At 42.2% G+C, this 24228-nt stretch overlaps 1 protein-coding gene across 6 annotated transcripts in view; it reads right to left on the bottom strand.

The window, feature by feature from the left end:
* PTPRG (protein tyrosine phosphatase receptor type G) overlaps nt 1–24228 on the bottom strand; it is a 610478-nt gene that overhangs the window by 268968 nt on the left and 317282 nt on the right. For all 6 annotated transcript variants that reach the window (XM_038410554.2, XM_043518167.1, XM_038410556.2 and 3 more), the window contains exon 3: nt 1982–2161. In XM_038410554.2, the coding sequence (XP_038266482.1) occupies nt 1982–2161 (180 nt within the window). The remainder of the gene's footprint in view (nt 1–1981; nt 2162–24228) is intronic.

The raw sequence follows: 24228 nt of genomic DNA, 5'->3' as shown, positions 1-24228 counted from the left end.
TTTTTTAAATGTACCCAAAGGACAAAGGACACATTTCCATTTTAAGAGGAAAACTATATTCTTCCCCTTTCTTTTTTTTAATTATGGAACAACAGTCATCGAGGTGGTATGGGCTAAAGGTTGAAGCAGAGGACTGGAAATTGGGAGATGCCACAGACTTTTTATATGATGTTAGGCAAGTCATTTAACCTCTCAGTTTCAGTGAAGTGGGATGCTGCTACTTATCTACCTCAAAATGACAAGGGGAGGCTAAATGATTGACATTTGCAACAACATTAACAATAATAACATTTGCAGTTGTCATTTGCATCTGGAGACTCCTAGATGAGAGACACAATAGAATCAGAAATTATTTTCTCCTCCCATCCATACCAGACAAATTTTAATAACACTTGTCAAAGACTGTATTTGGTGCCCTGCCTCAGATTGCTCTGACCACTGGTTTGATACGCTACCTCCCCGCTGGGTCTGATCCTGCGCCTTCCATCCCTTCAACTTCACCTCTTTGGACAGGGCCTTATTGGCAGGTGTATCTGAAACACCTCTCACCTCTAGCCATCCAGAGTTCGTGTGTGAACACAGCACCGCCATGGCATTGTCTACCTTATGCTTTCTAGAACAGTTTATTTTTCCATTCTTTTGCTGGTTTCCTTCAAATGTCATAGTAATATTCTTACAAAGAATCTGATTTATTAGATACAGTCCTATTTTGACATCTCAGGTACTAGTATGGTTCCTACCACCATCTGAGTATCCGAGTGCCTCACAATCTTCGATGTATTTATCCTCACAACACCCATCTGTGGCAGGGCAGGGCTATTATCCCTGTTTTATAGATGGGGAACTGAGGCACTGGGAGGCTAAGTGACTTGCCTAGGGTCACACAGGAAGTCTGTGGCAGAGGAGAGAAATGAACTCTGTTTTCCTACAAACCCAGTTGGCACCCTAGCCACTGGACCCTCCATTAACTAGAGGAAGTCTCAAAATCTCGATGTAGGCCAAAGGATTCTGAATTCAATAAATGAGGCAAAATGGATCTGTGGCTAGTATCTATGGCTCTGATCCAAAGCCCAATGAATTCAGTGGAAGTACTCCGAGTCTGTGCTACAACCCCCTGAGGTATGACATCTACTGCATATGTGAGCAGACCTTTAGCTAGAGAAACATGATATAAGGTACTTCAGAGACACATGCTGAATATTAACAAGGATATAAAAATAGATTTAATAAATAACATTGAATTAATATTACATTTAATTCAATTACCTAAAAATTCTTGACCTTGACAACTGACAAGGCAGACCTTATGATTTCTGCTTTTCACAATTTCAGTATTCAAGTGCAAGCAAATGCAAACAACTCTGTATATAAATTAACCTTGACCTTTTGGTGAACCATTGAATTTTTGGTACAAATAAGCAACGTCTTCAGACTGTTCTTTTATAAAACAATTATAAAAATGGGCCAGAAGAGAAGTGCAGTTACAGTGCAGTACTCGGGGTTGTAATAATATTCACAAGATACTAATCACAACTACATCACTTTGCCCATCTATTGCCCTTTCTGTGTGAGAACCTCCTAACCCCTAGTCTTTTCTTTTATTCACAAGAATACCTTTGAGCCTTGCATTTTGGCACTCTTCACTACTGGATGCTATAGCCTCCCTTAGCGGGTAATTCAAGGTTACACCTTCTAACTCTCACACAGAGAGTTACAGGTCTTTACTATGATACTCATTTGGCTGCCAAGAAAATGGTTTACACTGGAGATGAACTTCAAAAAACTTTTAAAAACTGATCTACTGCACTAATTCTGCATAGAATGCAGAGATAGCGACCTGGCAACTTATACTGGGAAGTTCTCATGTTAGGATTAAACAGAACAATGGGATGTCTTTGTGGGTTTGTTTTTTTTAAATTTATGCCTTGAGTTATTAATTGATTGAAGGCAGGCTTACGGAGACAAACAAGAAAGAACATACCAGTTTTCCCAGTGTTTTTCATCCATGTCTTGTTAGAGGATTCGTTGTCGAAACCATCAAGCTGTAATTCTTGATATTCATCTCCCACACGTGCCTGATGGTCTATGATGTTTATTGGAGACTGGTGAGTGCCTCCACAGTCCACACTTGAAGTAACCCAGTGCTCAGGACCATAAGTACCTGTTAAAAGAAAAGACCAACAACTTATTGTTCTGATGGGCCAACAGTTACAAGACCATCCTTAAGTAAGGCAGCAAGCATTTTAGCTCCCAAGGTAACTACACTGCTGCTACATTTCCTGCATGCAACCTACGAAGAGACTGAAATCCATTAACTTTATACAGTACTCAAATGTTGCTTCTAGCATTAAGCAACAATACTGTTATTTTAAATTGCCCTTCTCTAAAATTATCTGCAATTCACCAATCTTTTCATGACTGAGTTATGAGTTAGTATGATGTTACAAAAAGAAAAGGAGTACTTGTGGCACCTTAGAGACTAACAAATTAGTCTCTAAGGTGCCACAAGTACTCCTTTTCTTTTTGCGAATACAGACTAACACGGCTGCTACTCTGAAACCTGTTATGATGTTACAGGAACTTTCAAATAGCAAGAGAAATAGTAGAAAGTTATGAAGCTTACCTGTTTCCATTAGATAATATACTAATAAGGCATTAACTTTAGTTTGTGTGACAGGTTAAGATAATACGACCTTAAATAACTGCTATTTTATTTTAGGTTCTAAAAGCAGGCAACCGGGGGAGAACTTCATTTAAATCAACTGAGAAATTAAGTGTGAACAAACTTGGGTAGTACAAAAAATAAACTACAGGAAGGAGAAATGGTAGAGGCAAGTAACAGCACAGAACTTTCTTCTACCATTTGTCCTTTTTCATGCTGTTATTTTTCTCACTACTCAAATTTGTTTTCACATAATTTCTCAGCTGATTAAATTACTCTTCCAAATCTTCCCCCAAAGTCAAATAGTAGCAGTGTGATGCACCATGGATAGATCAGCAGTGTCTTGCATACATATCCGTACACCTTGCACAGGAGTGTTTGCTTGATATAGGATAGCTAGCCAACCACAGAAACAGTGCCAGGAACTGACACTTCTCCATCCTCTCTCCCCCCATTTTTATTTTTATACAGTAGGAAGGGGATTTTTACAGTTTGTAAAGTGAGATAATTACCTGAAGGGGGGTTCCAAAGAGGATGGAGCTTGGCTGTTCTCAGAGGTGGCAGATCATAGAATCATAGAATCATAGAATATCAGGGTTGGAAGGGACCCCAGAAGGTCATCTAGTCCAACCCCCTGCTCAAAGCAGGACCAAGTCCCAGTTAAATCATCCCAGCCAGGGCTTTGTCAAGCCTGACCTTAAAAACCTCTAAGGAAGGAGATTCTACCACCTCCCTAGGTAACGCATTCCAGTGTTTCACCACCCTCTTAGTGAAAAAGTTTTTCCTAATATCCAATCTAAACCTCCCCCATTGCAACTTGAGACCATTACTCCTCGTTCTGTCATCTGCTACCATTGAGAACAGTCTAGAGCCATCCTCTTTGAAACCCCCTTTCAGGTAGCTGAAAGCAGCTATCAAATCCCCCCTCATTCTTCTCTTCTGCAGACTAAACAATCCCAGCTCCCTCAGCCTCTCCTCATAAGTCATGTGCTCTAGACCCCTAATCATTTTTGTTGCCCTTCGCTGTACTCTTTCCAATTTATCCACATCCTTCTTGTAGTGTGGGGCCCAAAACTGGACACAGTACTCCAGATGAGGCCTCACCAGTGTCGAATAGAGGGGAACGATCACGTCCCTCGATCTGCTCGCTATGCCCCTACTTATACATCCCAAAATGCCATTGGCCTTCTTGGCAACAAGGGCACACTGCTGACTCATATCCAGCTTCTCGTCCACTGTCACCCCTAGGTCCTTTTCCGCAGAACTGCTGCCGAGCCATTCGGTCCCTAGTCTGTAGCGGTGCATTGGATTCTTCCATCCTAAGTGCAGGACCCTGCACTTATCCTTATTGAACCTCATTAGATTTCTTTTGGCCCAATCCTCCAATTTGTCTAGGTCCTTCTGTATCCTATCCCTTCCCTCCAGCGTATCTACCACTCCTCCCAGTTTAGTATCATCCGCAAATTTGCTGAGAGTGCAATCCACACCATCCTCCAGATCATTTATGAAGATATTGAACAAAACGGGCCCCAGGACCGACCCCTGGGGCACTCCACTTGACACCGGCTGCCAACTAGACATGGAGCCATTGATCACTACCCGTTGAGCCCGACAATCTAGCCAGCTTTCTACCCACCTTATAGTGCATTCATCCGGCCCATACTTCCTTAACTTGCTGACAAGAATGCTGTGGGAGACCGTGTCAAAAGCTTTGCTAAAGTCAAGAAACAATACATCCACTGCTTTCCCTTCATCCACAGAACCAGTAATCTCATCATAAAAGGCGATTAGATTAGTCAGGCATGACCTTCCCTTGGTGAATCCATGCTGACTGTTCCTGATCACTTTCCTCTCCTCTAAGTGCTTCAGGATTGATTCTTTGAGGACCTGCTCCATGATTTTTCCAGGGACTGAGGTGAGGCTGACTGGCCTGTAGTTCCCAGGATCCTCCTTCTTCCCTTTTTTAAAGATGGGCACTACATTAGCCTTTTTCCAGTCATCCGGGACTTCCCCCGTTCGCCACGAGTTTTCAAAGATAATGGCCAAGGGCTCTGCAATCACAGCCGCCAATTCCTTCAGCACTCTCGGATGCAATTCGTCCGGCCCCATGGACTTGTGCACGTCCAGCTTTTCTAAATAGTCCCTAACCACCTCTATCTCTACAGAGGGCTGGCCATCTCTTCCCCATTTTGTGATGCCCAGCACAGCAGTCTGGGAGCTGACCTTGTTAGTGAAAACAGAGGCAAAAAAAGCATTGAGTACATTAGCTTTTTCCACATCCTCTGTCACTAGCTTGCCTCCCTCATTCAGTAAGGGGCCCACACTTTCCTTGGCTTTCTTCTTGTTGCCAACATACCTGAAGAAACTCTTCTTGTTACTCTTGACATCTCTTGCTAGCTGCAGCTCCAGGTGCGATTTGGCCCTCCTGATATCTTTCCTACATGCCCGAGCAATATTTTTATACTCTTCCCTGGTCATATGTCCAACCTTCCACTTCTTGTAAGCTTCTTTTTTATGTTTAAGATCCGCTAGGATTTCACCATTAAGCCAAGCTGGTCGCCTGCCATATTTACTATTCTTTCGACTCATCGGGATGGTTTGTCCCTGTAACCTCAACAGGGATTCCTTGAAATACAGCCAGCTCTCCTGGACTCCCTTCCCTTTCATGTTAGTCCCCCAGGGGATCCTGGCCATCTGTTCCCTGAGGGAGTCAAAGTCTGCTTTCCTGAAGTCCAGGGTCCGTATCCTGCTGCTTACCTTTCTTCCCTGCGTCAGGATCCTGAACTCAACCAACTCATGGTCACTGCCTCCCAGATTCCCATCCACTTTTGCTTCCCCCACTAATTCTACCCGGTTTGTGAGCAGCAGGTCAAGAAAAGCGCTCCCCCTAGTTGGCTCCCCTAGCACTTGCACCAGGAAATTGTCCCCTACGCTTTCCAAAAACTTCCTGGATTGTCTATGCACCGCTGTATTGCTCTCCCAGCAGATATCAGGAAAATTAAAGTCACCCATGAGAATCAGGGCATGCGATCTAGTAGCTTCCGTGAGTTGCCGGAAGAAAGCCTCATCCACCTCATCCCCCTGGTCCGGTGGTCTATAGCAGACTCCCACCATGACATCACTCTTGTTGCACACACTTCTAAACTTAATCCAGAGACACTCAGGTTTTTCCACAGTTTCGTACCGGAGCTCTGAGCAGTCATACTGCTCCCTTACATACAGTGCTACTCCCCCACCTTTTCTGCCCTGCCTGTCCTTCCTGAACAGTTTGGATGACAGAACAAGGAGCAATGGTCTCAAGTTGCAGTGGGAGAAGTCTAGGTTGGATATTAGAAAACACTATTTCACTAGGAAGGTGGTGAAGCACTGGAATGGGTTACCTAGGGAGGTGGTGGAATCTCCATCCGTAGAGGTTTTTAAGGACCAACTTGAAAAGCCCTGGCTGGGATGATTTAGTTGGTATTGGTCTTGCTTTGAACAGTGGGCTGGACTAGATGACCTCCTGAGGTCTCTTCCAACCCTCATCTCTTATGATCCTATGAAGATGGGCAGGGATGCAACACCATGCTTTTGAGTGTCTCTAGACTTCCGACTGTCAGAAGCTGGGTCTGGACAACTGGGGATGATCCTGTTGTGATGTCCCAGGTCTTGAACCCAGGCCTGGGAGTCCCCAGGCAGCTGCCAGCCTGGCATCCATCATGATTCAGATTATACTCTTAGTAAAAGCCACTTTAAATGAATTCCCAATTAAAGGGAATTCAATTATTAAATCCTAAACATGTTCTGTTTCTAGAGGGACTTTCCTTACCAAAAGTGTTCTAATGCATAACTGTTTTGTGGCATATTAGTTGGCTACTTAGATAGCCTACAAGCAAGTTTGCATTAAAATGGCAATGAAATTTGTGTTACATTTCAAAAGGCCCAGTAGTGCAGATAACTCTCAAGCTATCACATGTTGGTATTGTTACAAATTCAGACAAAGATCTGGATTTCCTAAGTGTTCACCACGGGCCTAACAGTCCTTCCACTGAAGACAATGGGAGTTATACCACACAAATAGGAATTAGTAGCTTTTGAAAACCCCACCATCTCCCGTAGGACTGCAATGCAGTGCCCCCTGCTGGGCCAAGCTTGGCACAGCAGGCACTTGCTGCCTCAGTTCACCTGTTGTGGCAGCCCACAGTGTAGGCTCAGGATCAGTCTTTGAAGAGTCAAATAGTAACAAACCCAGAATTTGACAGGCTGCTCCGACAAACTAACAAACATACATCAAAGGCAAGTACTTGAAGCTAAGGCCCTGGGATTCTGGGCTAGTTCTGAGGCACCCCTCCTCTGCCACAGTCTCATTCAGTGCTCTTGAGAAGAAGCATGTAAGCCATCTTAACTGGCCTTCTGGATCCCAATTCGTCAGTGTCTCCTCCTGGCCCTTCTTGGCCTCTGGAGGATTCTGTCTTGTTGGTAGCTTGGCCTGAGCAGGTTGTCCCTGAGCAGGCGAGTGTCAGATTGCCAATGCCTCCAGCTGGGGGCAAAGAAGGACTGAGAGAACGCATTGCACCCACCCACAATGCTTTGGTGACCATTGCAATCAGTGGGAGATTTGCCTGAATAAGGACTGTAGGGTTGTTCCTTTATGGACATTTGCAAGGCACATATCTTTTCAAAAATCAGAACTGTTGATTAAGTTGCAGAGAAAATGTCTTGTTAATTTGATTTGACATATGAGTAAAATTTTCCAAGTGCCTAAGTGACTCAGCAAAAGTCCCATTTTTAAAAGTGACTTAGGCACTTTGAAGCATAAGTCCCATTGACTTTCAATGAGATTTATGCTTCTAAGGCCTAGATGCTCACAGATATTTAGGTCCCTAACTCCCCGGGAACCTAAGTCACAACTGAAAGCAGGATTTGGGCTCCTAAATCGTCTACAGGATTTTGAAAATTTTACCCTCTCTGTATTACTTTAATAATTGATAATCTCCTTCTAGACAATTACCAGCTCCCTCTGGATCTAAATCTAGGATTTACTAATGGAAGTGCAGCTGCATCTTTATGTGGTAGTATTATTGCTATGTGCATAAAATGCTTCCATATTGGTGCTGAATTATTAAAAAAAAAGTAATGCAATAACACTCTGAGCAATTCAAACCCACAACTGAAAGCTGTGCTGTGGTTGAGAGTCCTGCCATTGCATATTACTGTCACAAGGCTAAGTTTAAGACTTGCTATTTAGAATCACCATGGGATTTTTTAAACTGGGGATTTTTCATTAATTTTCTTTCAGAACTTTTTGAAATGCTCTAGTTCCACTAACTGACTGTTTTCACTGCATGCGAGTGTGGCATGCAAATTGCTACACACAATATGATCTGCACTATAATGCCAGCAATTGTCAATAGTGAGAAATGTAGGGCCAGATCCCCCTGCTGGTGTAAAGCAGCATAGTCCCATTGATTTCAATGGAGCTATGCCAAGCTTTAGCAGCTGAGGTTGTCCCCCATACCGTTTTTACAGAACAGTTTGAAAAGACAAGAAAGGGGATTCATTTTTCTTTTAGATTTTGAGAATCGGGGTAAATAAATAATACTTCAGACTCAGGAAAAATTAGCTTAACACCCTGTAAAAATGTAACCAAGAGGTTAGCCCACACAGATTTATTTATACGCTCATAACCATCAGGTTATGTGTAACAGCTTGCTTTTTTCCATGTACATTCAAGTGGAGTTTTAATTGAAACTGATCTTCCACTACAGATTTCAAATTAATTCTTCTTCTAAGTGTCTCATGCTCCAGACACCCTTGCCTTGCAAAAAACCTACATCATTAGTGGAGGAAATAGAACACTTTCTAAGCTTGCAGGTATTGATTACCTATTCCCTACATCAAAGCACAATTGCCATTCTGCACTGTATAAATCTCTTCAGTGTTAGACACTTTATAAAGTACTGAGAATGATATCATTAATCATTCGCAGTTGCACCTGTCCTGCTATATTGAATTATTTGTTTTTTAAAACTTTAAATGAATGCTTTTAAATAAAAACATGACACTAAATAAAGATTGCATTTAACTTAAATCTAGTAAAAAAAAATCCCTGCATCTTGTGTGTGACATTTACTGGTCTGAAACAGAGAAACGTAAAACTATTTGCATTTCATTTGATCAGCAACAAGCATCGCCATTTTAATCAAGTAAAATTTGGGTTGAATTTGAATTGGGCTTTTAATGGCTAACAAATAATTCAGTGTTCAAAACTTGACACACTGGAAGCCCTCCTCTACTCACGAACAATACAAGCTTTCCCAGGAAACTCCAGGAATACATGTGAATTATAATAAAATGTCAACCACCCCTGTCCTTGAGTTCTAGTGTCAGAAGGAATATCTAGAGAGAAATATTATAGACCTGCACACGATGACCTTTAGCATCATTAGTTATTAATGTTAGTACCCATTCTGTGCTAAGCAAGGAGAATGCCTCTGCTCTGAGGAGCTCTCCAGCTAACCTGAATAAGCCTTTACACTATATTGTGCTAATAAGTCCAGCAAGCAACTCTCTGCAAACATAACAGATAAATGGCGTGTGCTATGGTACAAGGCCTGCATTAACCCCCAGGCTAATGAAACAGGGGGTCAAGGGGAGTAGGAACAAGAGGATCAGGATTGGGTAACTGTTCACGTAGGGGGTAGATGGGTCACCATTGGGTGAGGTGGGGGGGACAGGAATCAAGAACAGAGACTTCCACGGTCTCACCCCATTTATTTTGTGTCATTGGGAAGGCTTCCCGCTCTTACTAGTTATCGTACTGAGAGTTTCCCACTGAGGCCTGCCTTCTCTTACTGATTGCCTTATAGACAGAGTTGTCAAGCCTCCTGGCCCTGTTTTCCTCTCCTGGGCTGACTTTCAAAACAGATCAGCTACCTGTGGAAGGCCCAGGAACTCCAGGATTTGAAATTCCTCCCATGTAGAGTGGTTTTCCAACTCCTGCCGCTGGATAGCCATAATTGGGATCCTGTGGTGATTAGTACTCTCTCTGACAGCTCAAGAGTTTGCTGAGCTATAGAGGTTTACAGATCTTCCATGGGCAAGCAGCCTCAGAATCTAATTTTGCATGATTGGTCTCCAGTGACTTGACCACACTCCTATTGAAGTTAATGGCAAAACTCCTGTTGACTTTAGTGATATGGGCTCACAGCCTAGGTCAGTAATCGTAGGAGTGCAACTGTCTCTTATCATATGAATTCATGCATCTTAAGCAACACGTAACAGTCAGGGTTTCTTTCATTTATGCTCATCCGAAACTACTTGTCGCTTCCTAGCTAGGTTCCGTAATAAACATCAAGTTTTCCTTAGGATGAGGAAATATTCCTCGTTCAACCAGAAGCTCTAAACTCTTTTCTTATGCTAAAATTTTCTGTCAGCTACTGCAGGATTTTTATTAATAGCCTTTTAATATATAAGCTGTTCTTTAAATAGAATCCAAAATTACCTTGTTTTTCTTCCTGCTACTGTACATCCCAAATAATGACTATGCTTCACTAATGAAAAACCATTAAAAATAATGAATTCAGCCAAAATCTAATTAAAGATGATATAAACTTTCATGGATTTTTTTACTCAGTCAAATGTATTTATTTTTCCTTCATTAAACTATTGTTTAAAAATATAACTTTTTAAAGCTGCATTTATATTCCAACTTTGAAATTTCCCTCATTTCCATTAACTTTCCTATTACCAGCTCAGTTATCGTTATGTAAAGTTGTGGTCTTCATAAATTTCTTTACATAACAACACCCTTAATTTGACACGTGGTTTGGTGGATGTTCACCATTTACGAATTATCTTACGCTGATCATTCATTTACAAGTTGGAAATAAAGATAGAATATGACATTTATTTTTCTAGATCTCACTTTTCTTGCACTTAGACATTAGTCATCTCACTCTGAGCCCCGAATCTGGCATACAATGGGCCAATTTTTGATCCTACTTACACAACAATCTCACTTAGAGCGCTCAACTGCCTTGACTCCTAACACATCCTTCATTTCCAATAGCAAATGGGAGTGACATTTGCAAAATGACCTAACATTTCTATAATTAGGCTTTAGCACCAGCCTAACTGAGGCTCAATTACTTTGATCACATGGTGGGGATACCTACCCCATCCCTGAAGGATACCACTCATCAGTAACAATACGGACCAGGAGTGATAGTATATGAGACATACAGCTGTACAAGGCAGATATCAACAGAACCATCAAAAACTGGTGGTGGGGGTAGATACGTACCTCTCATTCCTCCTAACCTGCCCTTCTTTTCATTGATCCATGTCCAGCCAGCTCTATTGCTCAACTAGTTTGTCTGGCTTTTCAGAGCAGAGAAAAAACAAACCTGGACTGTCATCATATGAAGGCATGAACTACAAGAATTAGCATGCCCAGACTGTGTGTAAATGGTCAGGTTCCTGTTCTCATTGGGCTGGAGGCAGGCTGCTATTGGCATCTGGCATTGGGTAGTCCTCCTATGAAGTTTAAGCCTGCTTAAACAACTAGAGGGGTACAAATTTCAGAAGTGTGTTGGTGATTAAGGAGACTATTAAGAGCCTAAGTCAATAGGATCTAGGCTCCTACATGATTTAGGTACTTTTGAAAATAGGACCATTGATGTGTGAAGGCATGATAGCTTCCAATCCCAGTGAGGTTAGCAGGGAAGAATCCCATGTCTCTTTTAGTGTCAACACCAAACCAACTATTAGGGATTAATGGGAAGAACCAGTCCCTCAACAAAAAAAACTGTTTACCAGCTCATGGCTGCGTGTCGGCGGCATACTCAGACTCAAGGCTGTCGCAGGGACAGAAGTAAGTAAGGACTCTTGCTAGTCTGGCAGGGCAAGGAATAAGGAGGCACTGTTCCTTCCCATAAACCTGCAGATATGATCTGCCCAAGGACACTCATGTTTTGTCGAACAAGGCTGCCGGCTTAAATCACCAAAGCTCCACATCAGCGCCCTTGCCATAATTCTCCTGTCCCAACAAGAACCAGCTCTCTTTATGAAATATTATTCAGAATCTTACCTACTATCAAGTAAACTTTGCACCCTCCTATAACCTTGAGGAATAATGAAGAAGTTGGTGCCAATGCTAAATTCCATGGTTACACTTTCTACTTAGAGGTTGGGATTTTTAAAAGGGCATAAGTGAGTTAGGCCCCCAAATACCATTGAAATCAATGGGAGCTGCAGACTTTTAAGTTCCTTTGGAAATCCCACTCTTAACACTTCACTGGGAGAAAGGGTTCAAATATATTACTTGACTACATAACTCAAGACTTACCCATAAATGTAGCAATTTAAAAACCCTTGTGATGCTAAGGTTAGGAAAGCACCTAAAGAAGGAGGAGCTCAAATTGAAAGGGTTAAATCAGGAGATAAGGACCAGCTGATTCATAGCACCTTGAGTCTCTCCACTGAAGAAGGAATAGAGGAAAGCAGTCAAGATGAATCTGGAAGATGGCATTTAGACATTAGGCAAGAAAGAATACTTTGAGTGACTGACTTATCTCTTGCTAAGTAATTTGTCATGAGACTGCAAGGGTAAAAAGTGTAAAAATCCCTGGAAGCCTTGATACAATCAGTGGCATCTTTCAGAGGCCTTTCCATCATAGAAGAAGCAGTTGAGTTGTTTGAATTATTATATTGGTGGAGAAATTGCTGAAATTATCCTGTGTTGTTCTAAAAAGAATGTATCAAGCTCCAAAAGATGGAGAAACAGAGGGAAGTAGAGAGATCACAATGCTGGTTTGAACAAAGATCCAAGGATTTCCTACCCTGAGGGGAAAAGAGCTTTTCATTTTATTATTCTCTGTCATCACTCTGTTTAACATGAGAGGCTCACGCTTGCAGAAAATTCCAATTACTGCTTGAAAAATGAGAGACCTAATACCAAGCGCAAGATGCTGGAGAGTTGCACTCAGAGGCCTAAACAAGGTTATAAGCATCATCTTTTTGGTTTTGCAAGCTCAGTACAGATAGGGGCTGATGGGGAGCAAGAACAACAAACAACTGATGGCAGTTCTTTGAGAATAACACAGCTGAAGGAAACATCTACCAAGGACAAGATCCACTGAGAGGTATTTGCAATTGCAGTCCTTGGCATGTAAACTCTAGCAGAGTCCTTCATAATCAAAAGACTGCTAGGTAACAGAGTAAGAAAGGTTTGTACTGATGAACAGACAAACTTGAAGTATTCATCTTTTAACAATTGTTAGCCAACCACAATGTTAATAATCATAACTATTTATTCCCAGCATACCTAGAGGGAATGTCTAAATATTTTCTTTTTTAACAGCAAAGCATGCCTAAAAAAAGATTTATTCTGTCAGTGATTAATCACTTCCGCCATGTTTAATCACATAAGTAGAGATTTGCAAAAATAAGAGCCTCAAGCCTCGCTCCTAGATGCATGTTTCCCTGTGTCGTTTGTAATTTTTAAACATGAAGCCAGAATGATTCACCTCTGAAATGTTAATCTAAAATTTGTATTTTCTCAGTCATAGTTGCAAAGAATTATTGTTGTTACATTCTTTAATGACAACCTTAAATTGTTTCACAATTGCTTTTGGCAGAAAACTTGCTAACATACATATCTTCTCTTTCCTTGTATTCTCAACACAAATATATATATATATATATATATATATATATATATAAAAAACACACGTGGTGTGTATATAAGCATGTTCACATACATATATAATTTCAAAATTCTAATTTTGTTCTTGAATGTTGTATGAAACTCTCATGAATCTTAAATGAAGCTCCAATGGTATTGATCATCTGCAAAGGGCACAAATGTATAATAAATAGCCAACATAAGAAAACATCAAGAACTTAAGACAAACAGTGAAGGAAGCTTGTAGTAAAGTGGAATTAACATAATTAGCAAAACAAGCTTTTTATATAAACATTCTAATATTTAACATTCATAATCTAAATAATTTACCACTATAAGCAGGAAAATGGCATTAGCTTAGGTGGGGTGGATAAATTGTTTTTTAAAAATAAGGGGAGTGACTTGCATTAAACTGCTGAAAGATATGACTAATGTCTTTGCGAGTTCCTTACCTTTCTGCAATATTTCAGTGATATTTGCATCGTATGTAACACGTAGCACCACAGTATCAATAAAATTAATATGCAGAACTTATTGAGCAGGAGAATAAGTTATTGCCTAGAATATGCCTATAGGTAGCCAGTGACTGAGAATACAATTTACATCCTCTATTTTTCATAATTTGGTGCATTTTTAACACAAGTATCTGACATCTCACACAATTCATTGTATAACTGCCTGCCTCTGTGGCCTTTTAAAAACTGCCCATCACTGAGCTGCATTTAATGAATGAGGTGATAATTTACAGTACAAGGAGAAAATACAAGATTAATTTATATGGTGAAAGTATAAATTTACTTCTATGCAAGCTGAGTAAAAACCCATCAAGCCTGTAGGAAAAAAGACCTATATGCTTTTTAAAAATATCATATTAGATACATTTTCTTAAAATATAATTAAACATAAATCGTAATGAAAATTACTATATAAAGGTGCATAGTGAGTCAGAACAGTGGCTCAATGACAGTGCTTTGCATTGCTGCAGGAAAGACCTAGGTTTAATTGATGAGTCTGGACAAGTATTCCTTCAGCAGGTAGCGTAGGGAAGTGCTGTGGAGATAGAATACTGTGTACGTGCAAGGTGATAGTGCCTCACATATTGACTACCTAGCAATGATCCCTAGCAGGCTCCAAACAGAGTCCCCCATTTTGTCCCCTTTCTCTGGAAGGATGATAGCTGTGTTGCTGGGCCTTGAAAGCAAATGTATTAGTATTTGTGTCTCTGTAGTGGTCTAGAAGCCCTGGCCAGAAGACCTCCTTGGGCTAGGCACAGAACAATAGGGAACAGCAAAGAGTTCCTGCCCCAAAGAGTGTAGAGTAGAAGAACACAAGACAAACAGTTACAAAAAACAAATAACCAGTTGGTCCAAAGCCGCCTCCCACCTGAGGCTGTGGGGACTTGAGGTCAGATGATAATGGCCTGAAGAGCAACCGATCCTTATAAAGGCCAGAAAAAGCTCAGCTGAGCTCAGGAACGGCAGGGAGCTTTTATGGTGAGGTCCTGGAGCAGAGGAAGGATGCCACTGTTCGGTGACTCTGGGCAGATTGCCTGGGCAATGAGAACGACAGGGAGTAGAAAGCCTCCTGCAGGAGTCCCTGCACTGGGACACTGGCTGAGAGAGGAGAGGGGGAAAGCCTGTGGGAACTAGAAAAGCAATACTTGTGGCACCTTAGAGACTAACAAATTTATTAGAGCATCAGCTTTTGTGAGCTACAGCTCACTTCATCGGATGCATTTTGTTGGGCACAGAAACTACTTTATTTTGCCTAAGTTTCTATTTAACCAAGAAATTGCACCCTGAGTCAAGGGCCTGTGACAGGTCCTAGTATGGCACTGATCCTTGCTGGGCTGGGGAGCACCTCACTGGCTGGCTGTGATGAGCCAAGTGTGCGGATAAGAGTAATGAGAGTGGGGCCCCGCACAGTGATTTAACCCTGCCGCTGTCTAAGACTCCCTTCTAGCATTGTGGGCAAGTCACTCAGCTGTAGTGTCTCTCTCCATCTATAAGATGGAGGGATGTTGTGAGGACTGGCTAGCATTTTTAGCTCTTTGAAGCTGAAAAACGCTATGTTAGTGCACAAACATAGTCCCCTCATAGGCATGGTTGCAATCTCTAGATATGTGCACATAAGGAAAACCAAACACTGTAATGATTTTTTCTAGTGTTGGAACAATAGCTTTGAAAACCTATTTTCTCTAAGGAGCGCACTTAGCAGTCTTGCTCACAATGACGAAAACTGCTAATGTAAACGATACCTCGCTGTAAATTAATTATTTTCAATACAGGCTGGGCTGTGGGAACAGAAAGTGCTGCAGTTGGCTCCTGGCCAACTTATGAGTAGCCAGTTCGAGCCCTTTCCCTCCCTGGAGCCCCGGCTCTGGGAACTGCACTAAAAAACTTCATTCCAAGAACTTTCTATTTTTATTGAATTTTTGCAGGATACAGATTAATAAAACATTGATTGAGAGCACAGACCAATCTATAAAGGGAATAAACAGAGGCAGGAAGGAGTTACATCAATATAGCCCTGTTGAAGGCAATGGTGGAATGGGAACCCTCATGATTTCTAAGGAAACCTGCTTTAAAAAAAAACTGATTTTTATCTAGTTGGTGCTTTCGCTTCTTAGCTTTTAAATTTACAAAACCAGAAAAATCGTCCATGTAGCAGGTGGGTTAAAAAAATAAACAAAACAGGAAGATAAAGATCAATTGCTTGTTAAATGTTGGCCTTACCTTGGGCTCTTAATTACCCCTTGATGGTCCTAATCTGACTAATTAAGGGCTGCACCCTACATTTGGCCCTTATTGCTTAACTGTATCACAAGCAACACGTGTGTATCCTGAATAAATAGTATTTGACAAACCCTGATTTGACAGCAATCCTATTCTTTTAAGTTAGGAACAGTTTTGCCCACCCTATAGACTTACTGTTGTCCCTGTAACAACCAATTATTCAATTCAGCTGTCCCTCTCTTCAATATATGCACATTAAATAGTTCTCAAAAAGGCTTACATGTGATTGCCAGCTTTTAATTAATGATACTAAATGCTCCCTAGACCCACATTCAATCTATTTTCCCACCATAAATGTAACAGCAGCAGGAATTAGAATAAGACAACAGCACAATACCCACCTTAGGGCTTTTTTTTTTTTTTAGGGTTTCTTTAATCTGACATATGTAGGAGATGTAACTGAATCTATATCTGATGTAAAAACTGATTTTATAGTTTTATACCTCAGCTGTTTCTCAATTACCATTTTCAAAATGCTACTTTCAATGGCCTAAATTTTCAGCGGTGTTTTTGGGATGCCACCATTTTTGAGTGCCCAAAGTAAGACCCCTAAAAAGGTTGGATTTTCAAACAGTCAGTGCTGAGCACTTTCTGAAACTCAAAGGTCAAGTAAGGTCAGGCACCCATAATCATTAGTCACTTCTGAAAATTTAAGCCAATGTGTTTAAAAAGCTACAAAGGGAGAGCTGGTGGAAATAACATTTTCAGCAAAATGGAAACTTCCACAGGAAATGTCTGCTTTAGAAAAATCTTTCAGGTTGTCATCAAACGAACTAACAAAATGTCAGTTTTTAGCAACTAGTGCATCTGTGATCCAGAGCATTTTGAATCCTGGATAAATTCCCACTTCTGCAACAGCTGCCATCTTGGCCCACACATCGGTGGTTGAATCCAGATCCGCCCTCAGTGCCGGGGATGGGACGAGATGACCTCTTGATGTCCCCTTCCACCCTACATTTCTAAGATTTATGACCTTTAAGGCTAAAATACTCATCTCTACAGCTTGATCTAAACAGCTGAGGCTGAAACTGGCCTACATCCTGCAAGGAGGGTGTCATAAATATAAAGGGAAGGGTAACCACCTTTCTGTATACAGTGCTATAAAATCCCTCCTGGCCAGAGGCAAAATCCTTTCATCTGTAAAGGTTAAGAAGGTAACCTCGCTGGCACCTGACCCAAAATGACCAATGGGGGCCCAAGATATTTTCAAATCTGGAGGGGGAAAAAGGCTTTGGTCTGTCTGTGTGATACCACTGCCGGGAATAGATCAAGGATGCAAGCCCTCCAACTCCTGTAAAGTTAGTAAGTAATCTAGCTAGAAAATGCATTAGGTTTTCTTTGTTTTGGCTTGTAAATTTGCTGTGCTGGAGAAAATGTGTATTCCTGTTTTTGTGTCTTTTCGTAATTTAAGATTTGCCTAGAGGGATTCTCTGTGTTTTGAATCTGACTGCCTGTAAGATTATCTTACATTCTGATCTTACAGAGTTGTTGTCTTATCTTTTTTTTTTTTTGTTCCTCTCATAAAGTTCTAATTTTTAAGAATCTGATTGGGTTTTTTGGGTCTTAAAAATCCAAGGCTGGTTTGTGCTCATCTTGTTTATTCTCAAGTCTCCTCAGGAAAGGGGGGTGTAAGGGCTTGGGGGGATATTTTGGGTAACTATGAACTCCAAGTGGTCCTTTCCCTGTTCTTTGTCAAATCATTTGGTGGTGGCAGCATACTGTTCAAGGACAAGGCAAAGTTTGTGCCTTGGGAAAGTTTTTAACCTAAGCTGGTAAAAATAAGCTTAGGGGTCTTTCATGCGCGTCCCCACATCTGTACCCCAGAGTTCAGAGTGGGGAAGGAACCCTGACAGGGGGAGACACACGTCTCACAGGCTGACGAGTGAGTAAGATTACTTTTCCCTGTCGTCAACTACTAGGAGCTCAGTCGACATCCAATGGGAGCAGGGGTGGCCTGAGCAACCATAAATAGGAGAGAAGGTGTTTGTGAGACAATATGTCTGCTAAATACTGCTCTATGAAGTATGAGAATCCATGGTTCAAATTAGTATATGAAGAGAATTCCCCTCCATTTGTTTGTTTCATCCACCTGTTGTCCGATCATGTGTACGGACAGTGAGCTCTTTAGGGCAGAGACTGTCCTTTTATTAAATACAATGCCTCCCTGGGGCCCTCATGACCAGCTGGGTTGTCTGGGCACAACTGTAATGCAAATAAATAGCAATAATAATTTTAAAAAACAAATGCTAAATTGATTGTTAAAAACATTGCGGTGATAAACTGGAAACTCAACAACCAGTCAGCAAATCAACAGTTTCACTTGGGGATAAGCAGAAAATAAATTAAAAAAAAAAAAAAAGCCCATGATCCATTCTTCTTGGACAAGGTCACCACAGTAAAACTGTCTCTCTTTGCACAGCATTGGTTTTGAAGAGCTGTCCACATGACCCGGTGCTTGAATTAAAACCGAGCTAATGTTTTTTTCTTCTCTTTTAACGAATTTGTTTGAGACTCTTGTCCTCAGTGGTGGGTGAAGTGGTTTCTAAATATAGAGCAGTAAAGTGATTTGGGCTGCCTGTGGATGGAAAGTGTTACATAAATGTAGGGCATTCTCTCAAAGTACCACATCCCTCCAGGACATAGGGCATGGGGACCACAAGCACCCGCAGTGTTCACAGGTTTAGTATTCACACATGGTCTGGGTTTGAGTCTTTCAAGCCACCTTGTCAGCCTGGGCCCACGTCCCATTTTTAGAACCCCTTGGATTAAATGTATCCCTCAGCAACACTTGTCTGAATCCAGAGGAAACTCCACTAATTTCAGTGTGACATCAGCAGTGACTCACTCTAGAGCAGGGGTGGGAAAACTACGGCCTGGAGGCTGCATCTGGCCCATCAAACCTTTTAATCTGGACCTTGAGCTTCCGCCAGGGAGCAGGGTCAGGGGCTTGCCCTGCTCCATGCGTGCCGTGGCTCCACACGGCTCCCAGAAGCTGCAGCATGTACCCCCTCCAGCTCCTATGCGTAGGGGCAGCCAGGGGTGTCTACACACTGCCCCCGCCCCAACTGCCAGCTCTGCAGCTCCCACTGGCCAGGAACCTCAGTCAATGGGAGCTGCAGGGGCGGTGCCTGTGGACAGGGCAGTGTGCAGAGCTGTCTGGCCTGCGCCATGCCTCCACATAGGAGCTGGAGAGGGGACATGCTGGTGCTTCCGGGAGCTGCTCGAGGTAAGCATTGCCCAGAGCCTGCACCTGTGACTTCCTCCCACACCCCAACCCCTGCCCCAGCCCTGATCCCCCTCCTGCTCTCTGAACCCCTTGATCCCAACCCAGAGCACCCTCCTGCACCCCAAACTGCTCATCTCCAGCCTCACCCCAGAGCCCACACCCCCAGTCAGAGCCCTCACTCCCGCCCCCCACACTCCGAACCCCTGCCCCAGCCTGGAGCCCCCTCCCACACCCTGAACTCCTCATTTCTGGCCCCACCCCAGAGTCCACACCCCCAGCCGGAGCCCTCACCCCCTCCCGCACCCCAACCCCCAATTTCACGAGCATTCATGGCCTGCCATACAATTTCCATACCCAGATGTGGCCCTTGGGCCTAAAAGTTTGCCCACCTCTGCACTAAAGCAATCTTCTCAGCCTGAGGGCTCAATGCAGTATATAAAACTGATTGAGCAGCACCATCAATACTTATTGGCAGATCCCCTGCTCCGTTCTTCTCCCTTCATGCCACTCACACAATGCAAACTAAGCAGAAACCATATGCAACTCCCCTGCTTGGGATTCCCCAGCATGGGCAAGGAGGGAGAATAGCTGAAGTTTGCTGCACTCTGGCTATCCCCAGATGGCACATGGTCCCTGCGCAAGTTAAAGTAGCATGGAGGCTGCTCTAACCGGGGCTGAGGCAGAGAATCAGGGAGCCATCATTAGTTGTTGGTTCTCAGCACCATTTTTTCTTTCCCCTTGTCTGCCCTGGGTGACTGAGGAAGGGGAGCCATGTGGTACTAGGAGCTCCTCAAGGTTCAAGCAGAACCAGTCAATCTCCTACCCTGGTCTCCCTGGAGCCCATCAGTTCAGCAGGGAAGCAGGCGATGGGGTTACCAGGGCTACTCTCTCCTCCCTCTTCTGCATTGCAGCAGGTGGACATGTGGGGAGCTGCTAAGCAGCTACTGCAAGGAAGGGACCATAGCTGCACAGAGGACTTCTAGCTCCCCCTGGGATTGCAGGGGGAGCAGTGGAAGGCATTTGGGGAGACCGCGCCCCCTATGAAAGGGCAGATTCAAATGTTGGCAAGTATTCACTCTTTTAATGGATAATCAAATAGACACTTTCTCCTTTAGACAGTCACCCTTGAAGGCCACAACAGGTCTCTGGTCCACAGGCTGGTCCACTGCTCTACACTGACACTGGTGTAAGCTGAGAGCATCATCTGGCTCAAAGGGCAGCACAAACTCTGCAGTTTGAAGGGCTGGCAATGCCCTGTGCTGTTGCAGGGTCTTTCTATCTTGGCTACTGAAGACAGTCATGCACCAGGTAGTGTGCTCTCACGAAGTGTTCCCTGCCCCTACTGGCCTCAGGTACAAGCACCAGGGGGTTAGCCTTGAATATGCCTCTCTTATGCTGTGTAGTCATGGCACCATCAGGGCAGCCCCAAGTGAGCTATACTATCAGATGAAATCGATAGTGTATCAGTGAGCTTGTGTTAAATCTGTAAGATATTGGATTTATATAGTGTTTGCAGAGCACATTAAAAGATCATCATCTTCATGTCTTTTCAAGACAGTCATAATTATTCAGGCTGTCATTTTATCTCACCAGTGCTTTTGAAAAACTACTTAATATTAGCAAACCCTCGCTAAAAACAACGTTTTGGTTGAGGAAGTAATCTTCATATCAGTACACGGCCATACCTGGTCTTATCTACATTACCAATTCCCTGCTGATTGAGCGGATTCATTAACACCACCATCTCTGGAGACTGAAATGAAGTCTCATTCTTCGTATCACTGGTGCCTTGCTGTTTGCTTTTGCTTCACAGAGTGCACACAAGTAATTAACTTACTATGCTCCACTAGCTTCTGACACTTTACTTGGCATAGAAAAATTCACCAGCAGGTAGTTCAGCTTGCAACACATTTTCAGTCAGACTAACTTCATAACAAAATGCTACTTAGGAAAAGTGCAGCTCTTTCTGATACAATATGGAGGGATTTGTTAACATGCACCACACTGATTGTGCCAATAGGAACTGCTTGCTGGAATAAAGTCACCTTTATGATTAATTTTGCTCAAAATGCAATAAACTAGTTCGGGGCGGGGGGGGGGGGGAAATGGGCAAAGAGTGAAAAATGTATCACTGAAAGGATGAAAACATAGGAATCAGACTTGAGTTGCACTTACAAAGATGTGACACAAGGACAGACACAAGATCTGCAGAATAGAGAAGAAAAATGACTAAAAGCAAGGCAGACAAGGGCCTCACTTGAATGCAGAATTATTGATTTTATCTGTGTCTAGAGAGACAAAGGACAGGACATATCAACTTCTATTTAAATGAGGGGCAATTTGATATTTTAAACTCAAGAGTGCAGTACTTCTTTTGATGATACTAAGACTTCCTTACCCAAAAAAAGAAAAAAAAATGTACTTACTAAGACCCAGATCCTCTAAACATTAATGCACCTGAAGTATTTGCATAATGCCACTGAAGTCAAGGGGACTACTCACTTGAGTAAAGTGACATTATGTGCTTACCTGTTTGTAGGATCAGAGCCTACGGCCTGAGCTGCAAATGGATGAACCCATGTGACTGCACAGAGACCCATTTCAGCCAATGAGCTCTTCATGGGCATTGGGGTCTCCTGGAATGCTCTCCATCGCATGTTGGCAAGACCAAAAGGTGAAATTCTGACCCCACTAAAGTCAATGACAAAACTCCCATTGGCTTCAATGAGGCCAGAACTTCAACCTAAGGATACAAAGGTTATGGGAAGATTCATGGATCGCCATTCTGATCAGGGCATGTACCAAACTGGCACTTTAAACTTTTAAAACATTAGTAAATACAGCAGATTGCACCATCCTGCTAAAAGCTCTGCTCTAGGAATTATTTTGGGGAAGTTCTCTGGCCTGTGTTCTATAGGAGGTCAGACTAGATGATCACAATGGCCCCTTCTGGCCTTTGAATCTATGAACCTGGTCTAAGATACATATATCTAGCAGTTTTGACATTATACAGGAAAGAATGATTCAGTTATTTACTTTACACCACCCTTCCCTTTATTTTCTAAATTCTTGTTGCGGGCAGGAGAAAACAGTATTTCAAAATATGAGACTAAAAGCAGAAACTTGGCCAATAATATAAAGACCTGTTCACAACATTAATATTACTGGCCACAAGTTCACCTTTTGGTGACAAAACTCTTGCTGAATTCTAGCTTGAAAGGATACGTGGCCGTGATAGCCTAAAATAATGAAAGCGGCAGTCTCTACAAAGTAACTATTCCTCCTAAACAAAAAATTGCTTTGAATTCATGAAAAAATAAAAGGAGGACTTGTGGCACCTTAGAGACTGACAAATTTATTTGAGCATAAGCTTTCGTGAGCTACAGCTCATTTCATCGGATGCATTCAGCTGTAGCTCCCGAAAGCTTATGCTCAAATAAATTTGTTAGTCTCTAAGGTGCCACAAGTACTCCTTTTCTTTTTGCGGATACAGACTAACACGGCTGCTACTCTGAAACCTTTGAATTCATGGATATTCAGACTTTTTGTCCTTCTTTCCCCTCTCTGCCTGGGCCTGGCACATCTAGCATAGAGGTTGCTCAACTCTGTCCAGAAAATGCTTTGTTTTTTCCTTCCTTTTCACAAAATACATTTGACTTTTCTTCTTGTGACAACACTTAGCTGGATTTAAAAGACTGCGGGTCCATTGATTCTCTTACAACAGGATATTTCTCATGGATACCAGGGCTTCCCTCTTTGCTTGTGAGAAAAGCATTAGATCTGAGACGGACATAATTCTCCGGGATTGGCATGTGTTATTTTCACCCATTCTTAAGCAGATTTCAGTATTTTCTTTTTATCCTATCAATCGGCTCATCTGCATACCATTCTTCTGTCAAACTCATCACTTTCAATTCCCTTCTCATGAAGGACTCTATATGCCCTTCTGTATAAAGCTACTCTTCCTTTTTATTTAACTGTAGTATTCTGGCAGCCTATTCAAATGGATGCTTGGAATTACTAGGATGGATCATATTCAAAGCAAATGAATTAGTGAAAATGTAAAGGTGGCACCAATTATAGAAAAGCTGAGGGAATCTAGGCTTAGATGGTTTGGGCATGAGACGAGAGAAAACAGGCTGTTAAACTTAGAAATGGAGGTAAGAGAAGACTAGATGGATGGATGTCATACAAAAGGATTTGATTAGCTGCAGAGTTTCTGAGGAACTGCTTCAAGAAAGATTGGAATAGAGAAGAACTTGAAAAGCCAACCTCATATGGGATTACAGCTGGAAGAAGAAGAAAATTTTACCAGCATGTTGTCTAGAAAGCCAATCAAATCTCCTTTCACTACTTTTTTTTGTTCAGTAGCCACTATAACCTAACATTCCATGCTTGACCGTGATAATGCTAAAAGCTCTAAAGTTAAAAGGTAAAATTTTCAAATGCACTGAAGTTACTTTTGAAAATAGGCCATTTAGGTACTTTTGAAAATTTTATCCAAAGCCCTATTTTCTTTTAACCAGTTGTGGGTTATGTTAAATTAGTGATCACACATGCTGTATGGTTAAGTCCTTTGCAATCAGTGTCTCATGTTTTTCCAGCCCCGAGTCTTGTTTCCCATGTCATTTAAGCATGATAATACTTGGAGCCCAATTTTGAGTCTGTTGCAACAATGGCTGCTCATGGTTTCATATGACTTTATTTAAAATTAACCAAAGAAGTGCCTCTAACCAGTCATCCTGAGTAGCAGTGGTCAGAGAGCTGGGGCAGTTGATGTAGAGGGGACAGAGGAACTTAAATTTGTTAGTCTTTAAGGTGCCACAAGTACTCCTTTTCTTTTTGCGAATACAGACTAACACGGCTGCTACTCTGCAAT

This window comes from Dermochelys coriacea, chromosome 7 (genome assembly GCF_009764565.3).
Source record: "Dermochelys coriacea isolate rDerCor1 chromosome 7, rDerCor1.pri.v4, whole genome shotgun sequence".
In the NCBI taxonomy this organism is placed as follows: Eukaryota; Metazoa; Chordata; order Testudines; family Dermochelyidae; genus Dermochelys; species Dermochelys coriacea.
This window is presented reverse-complemented; position numbering and strand designations above follow the sequence as displayed.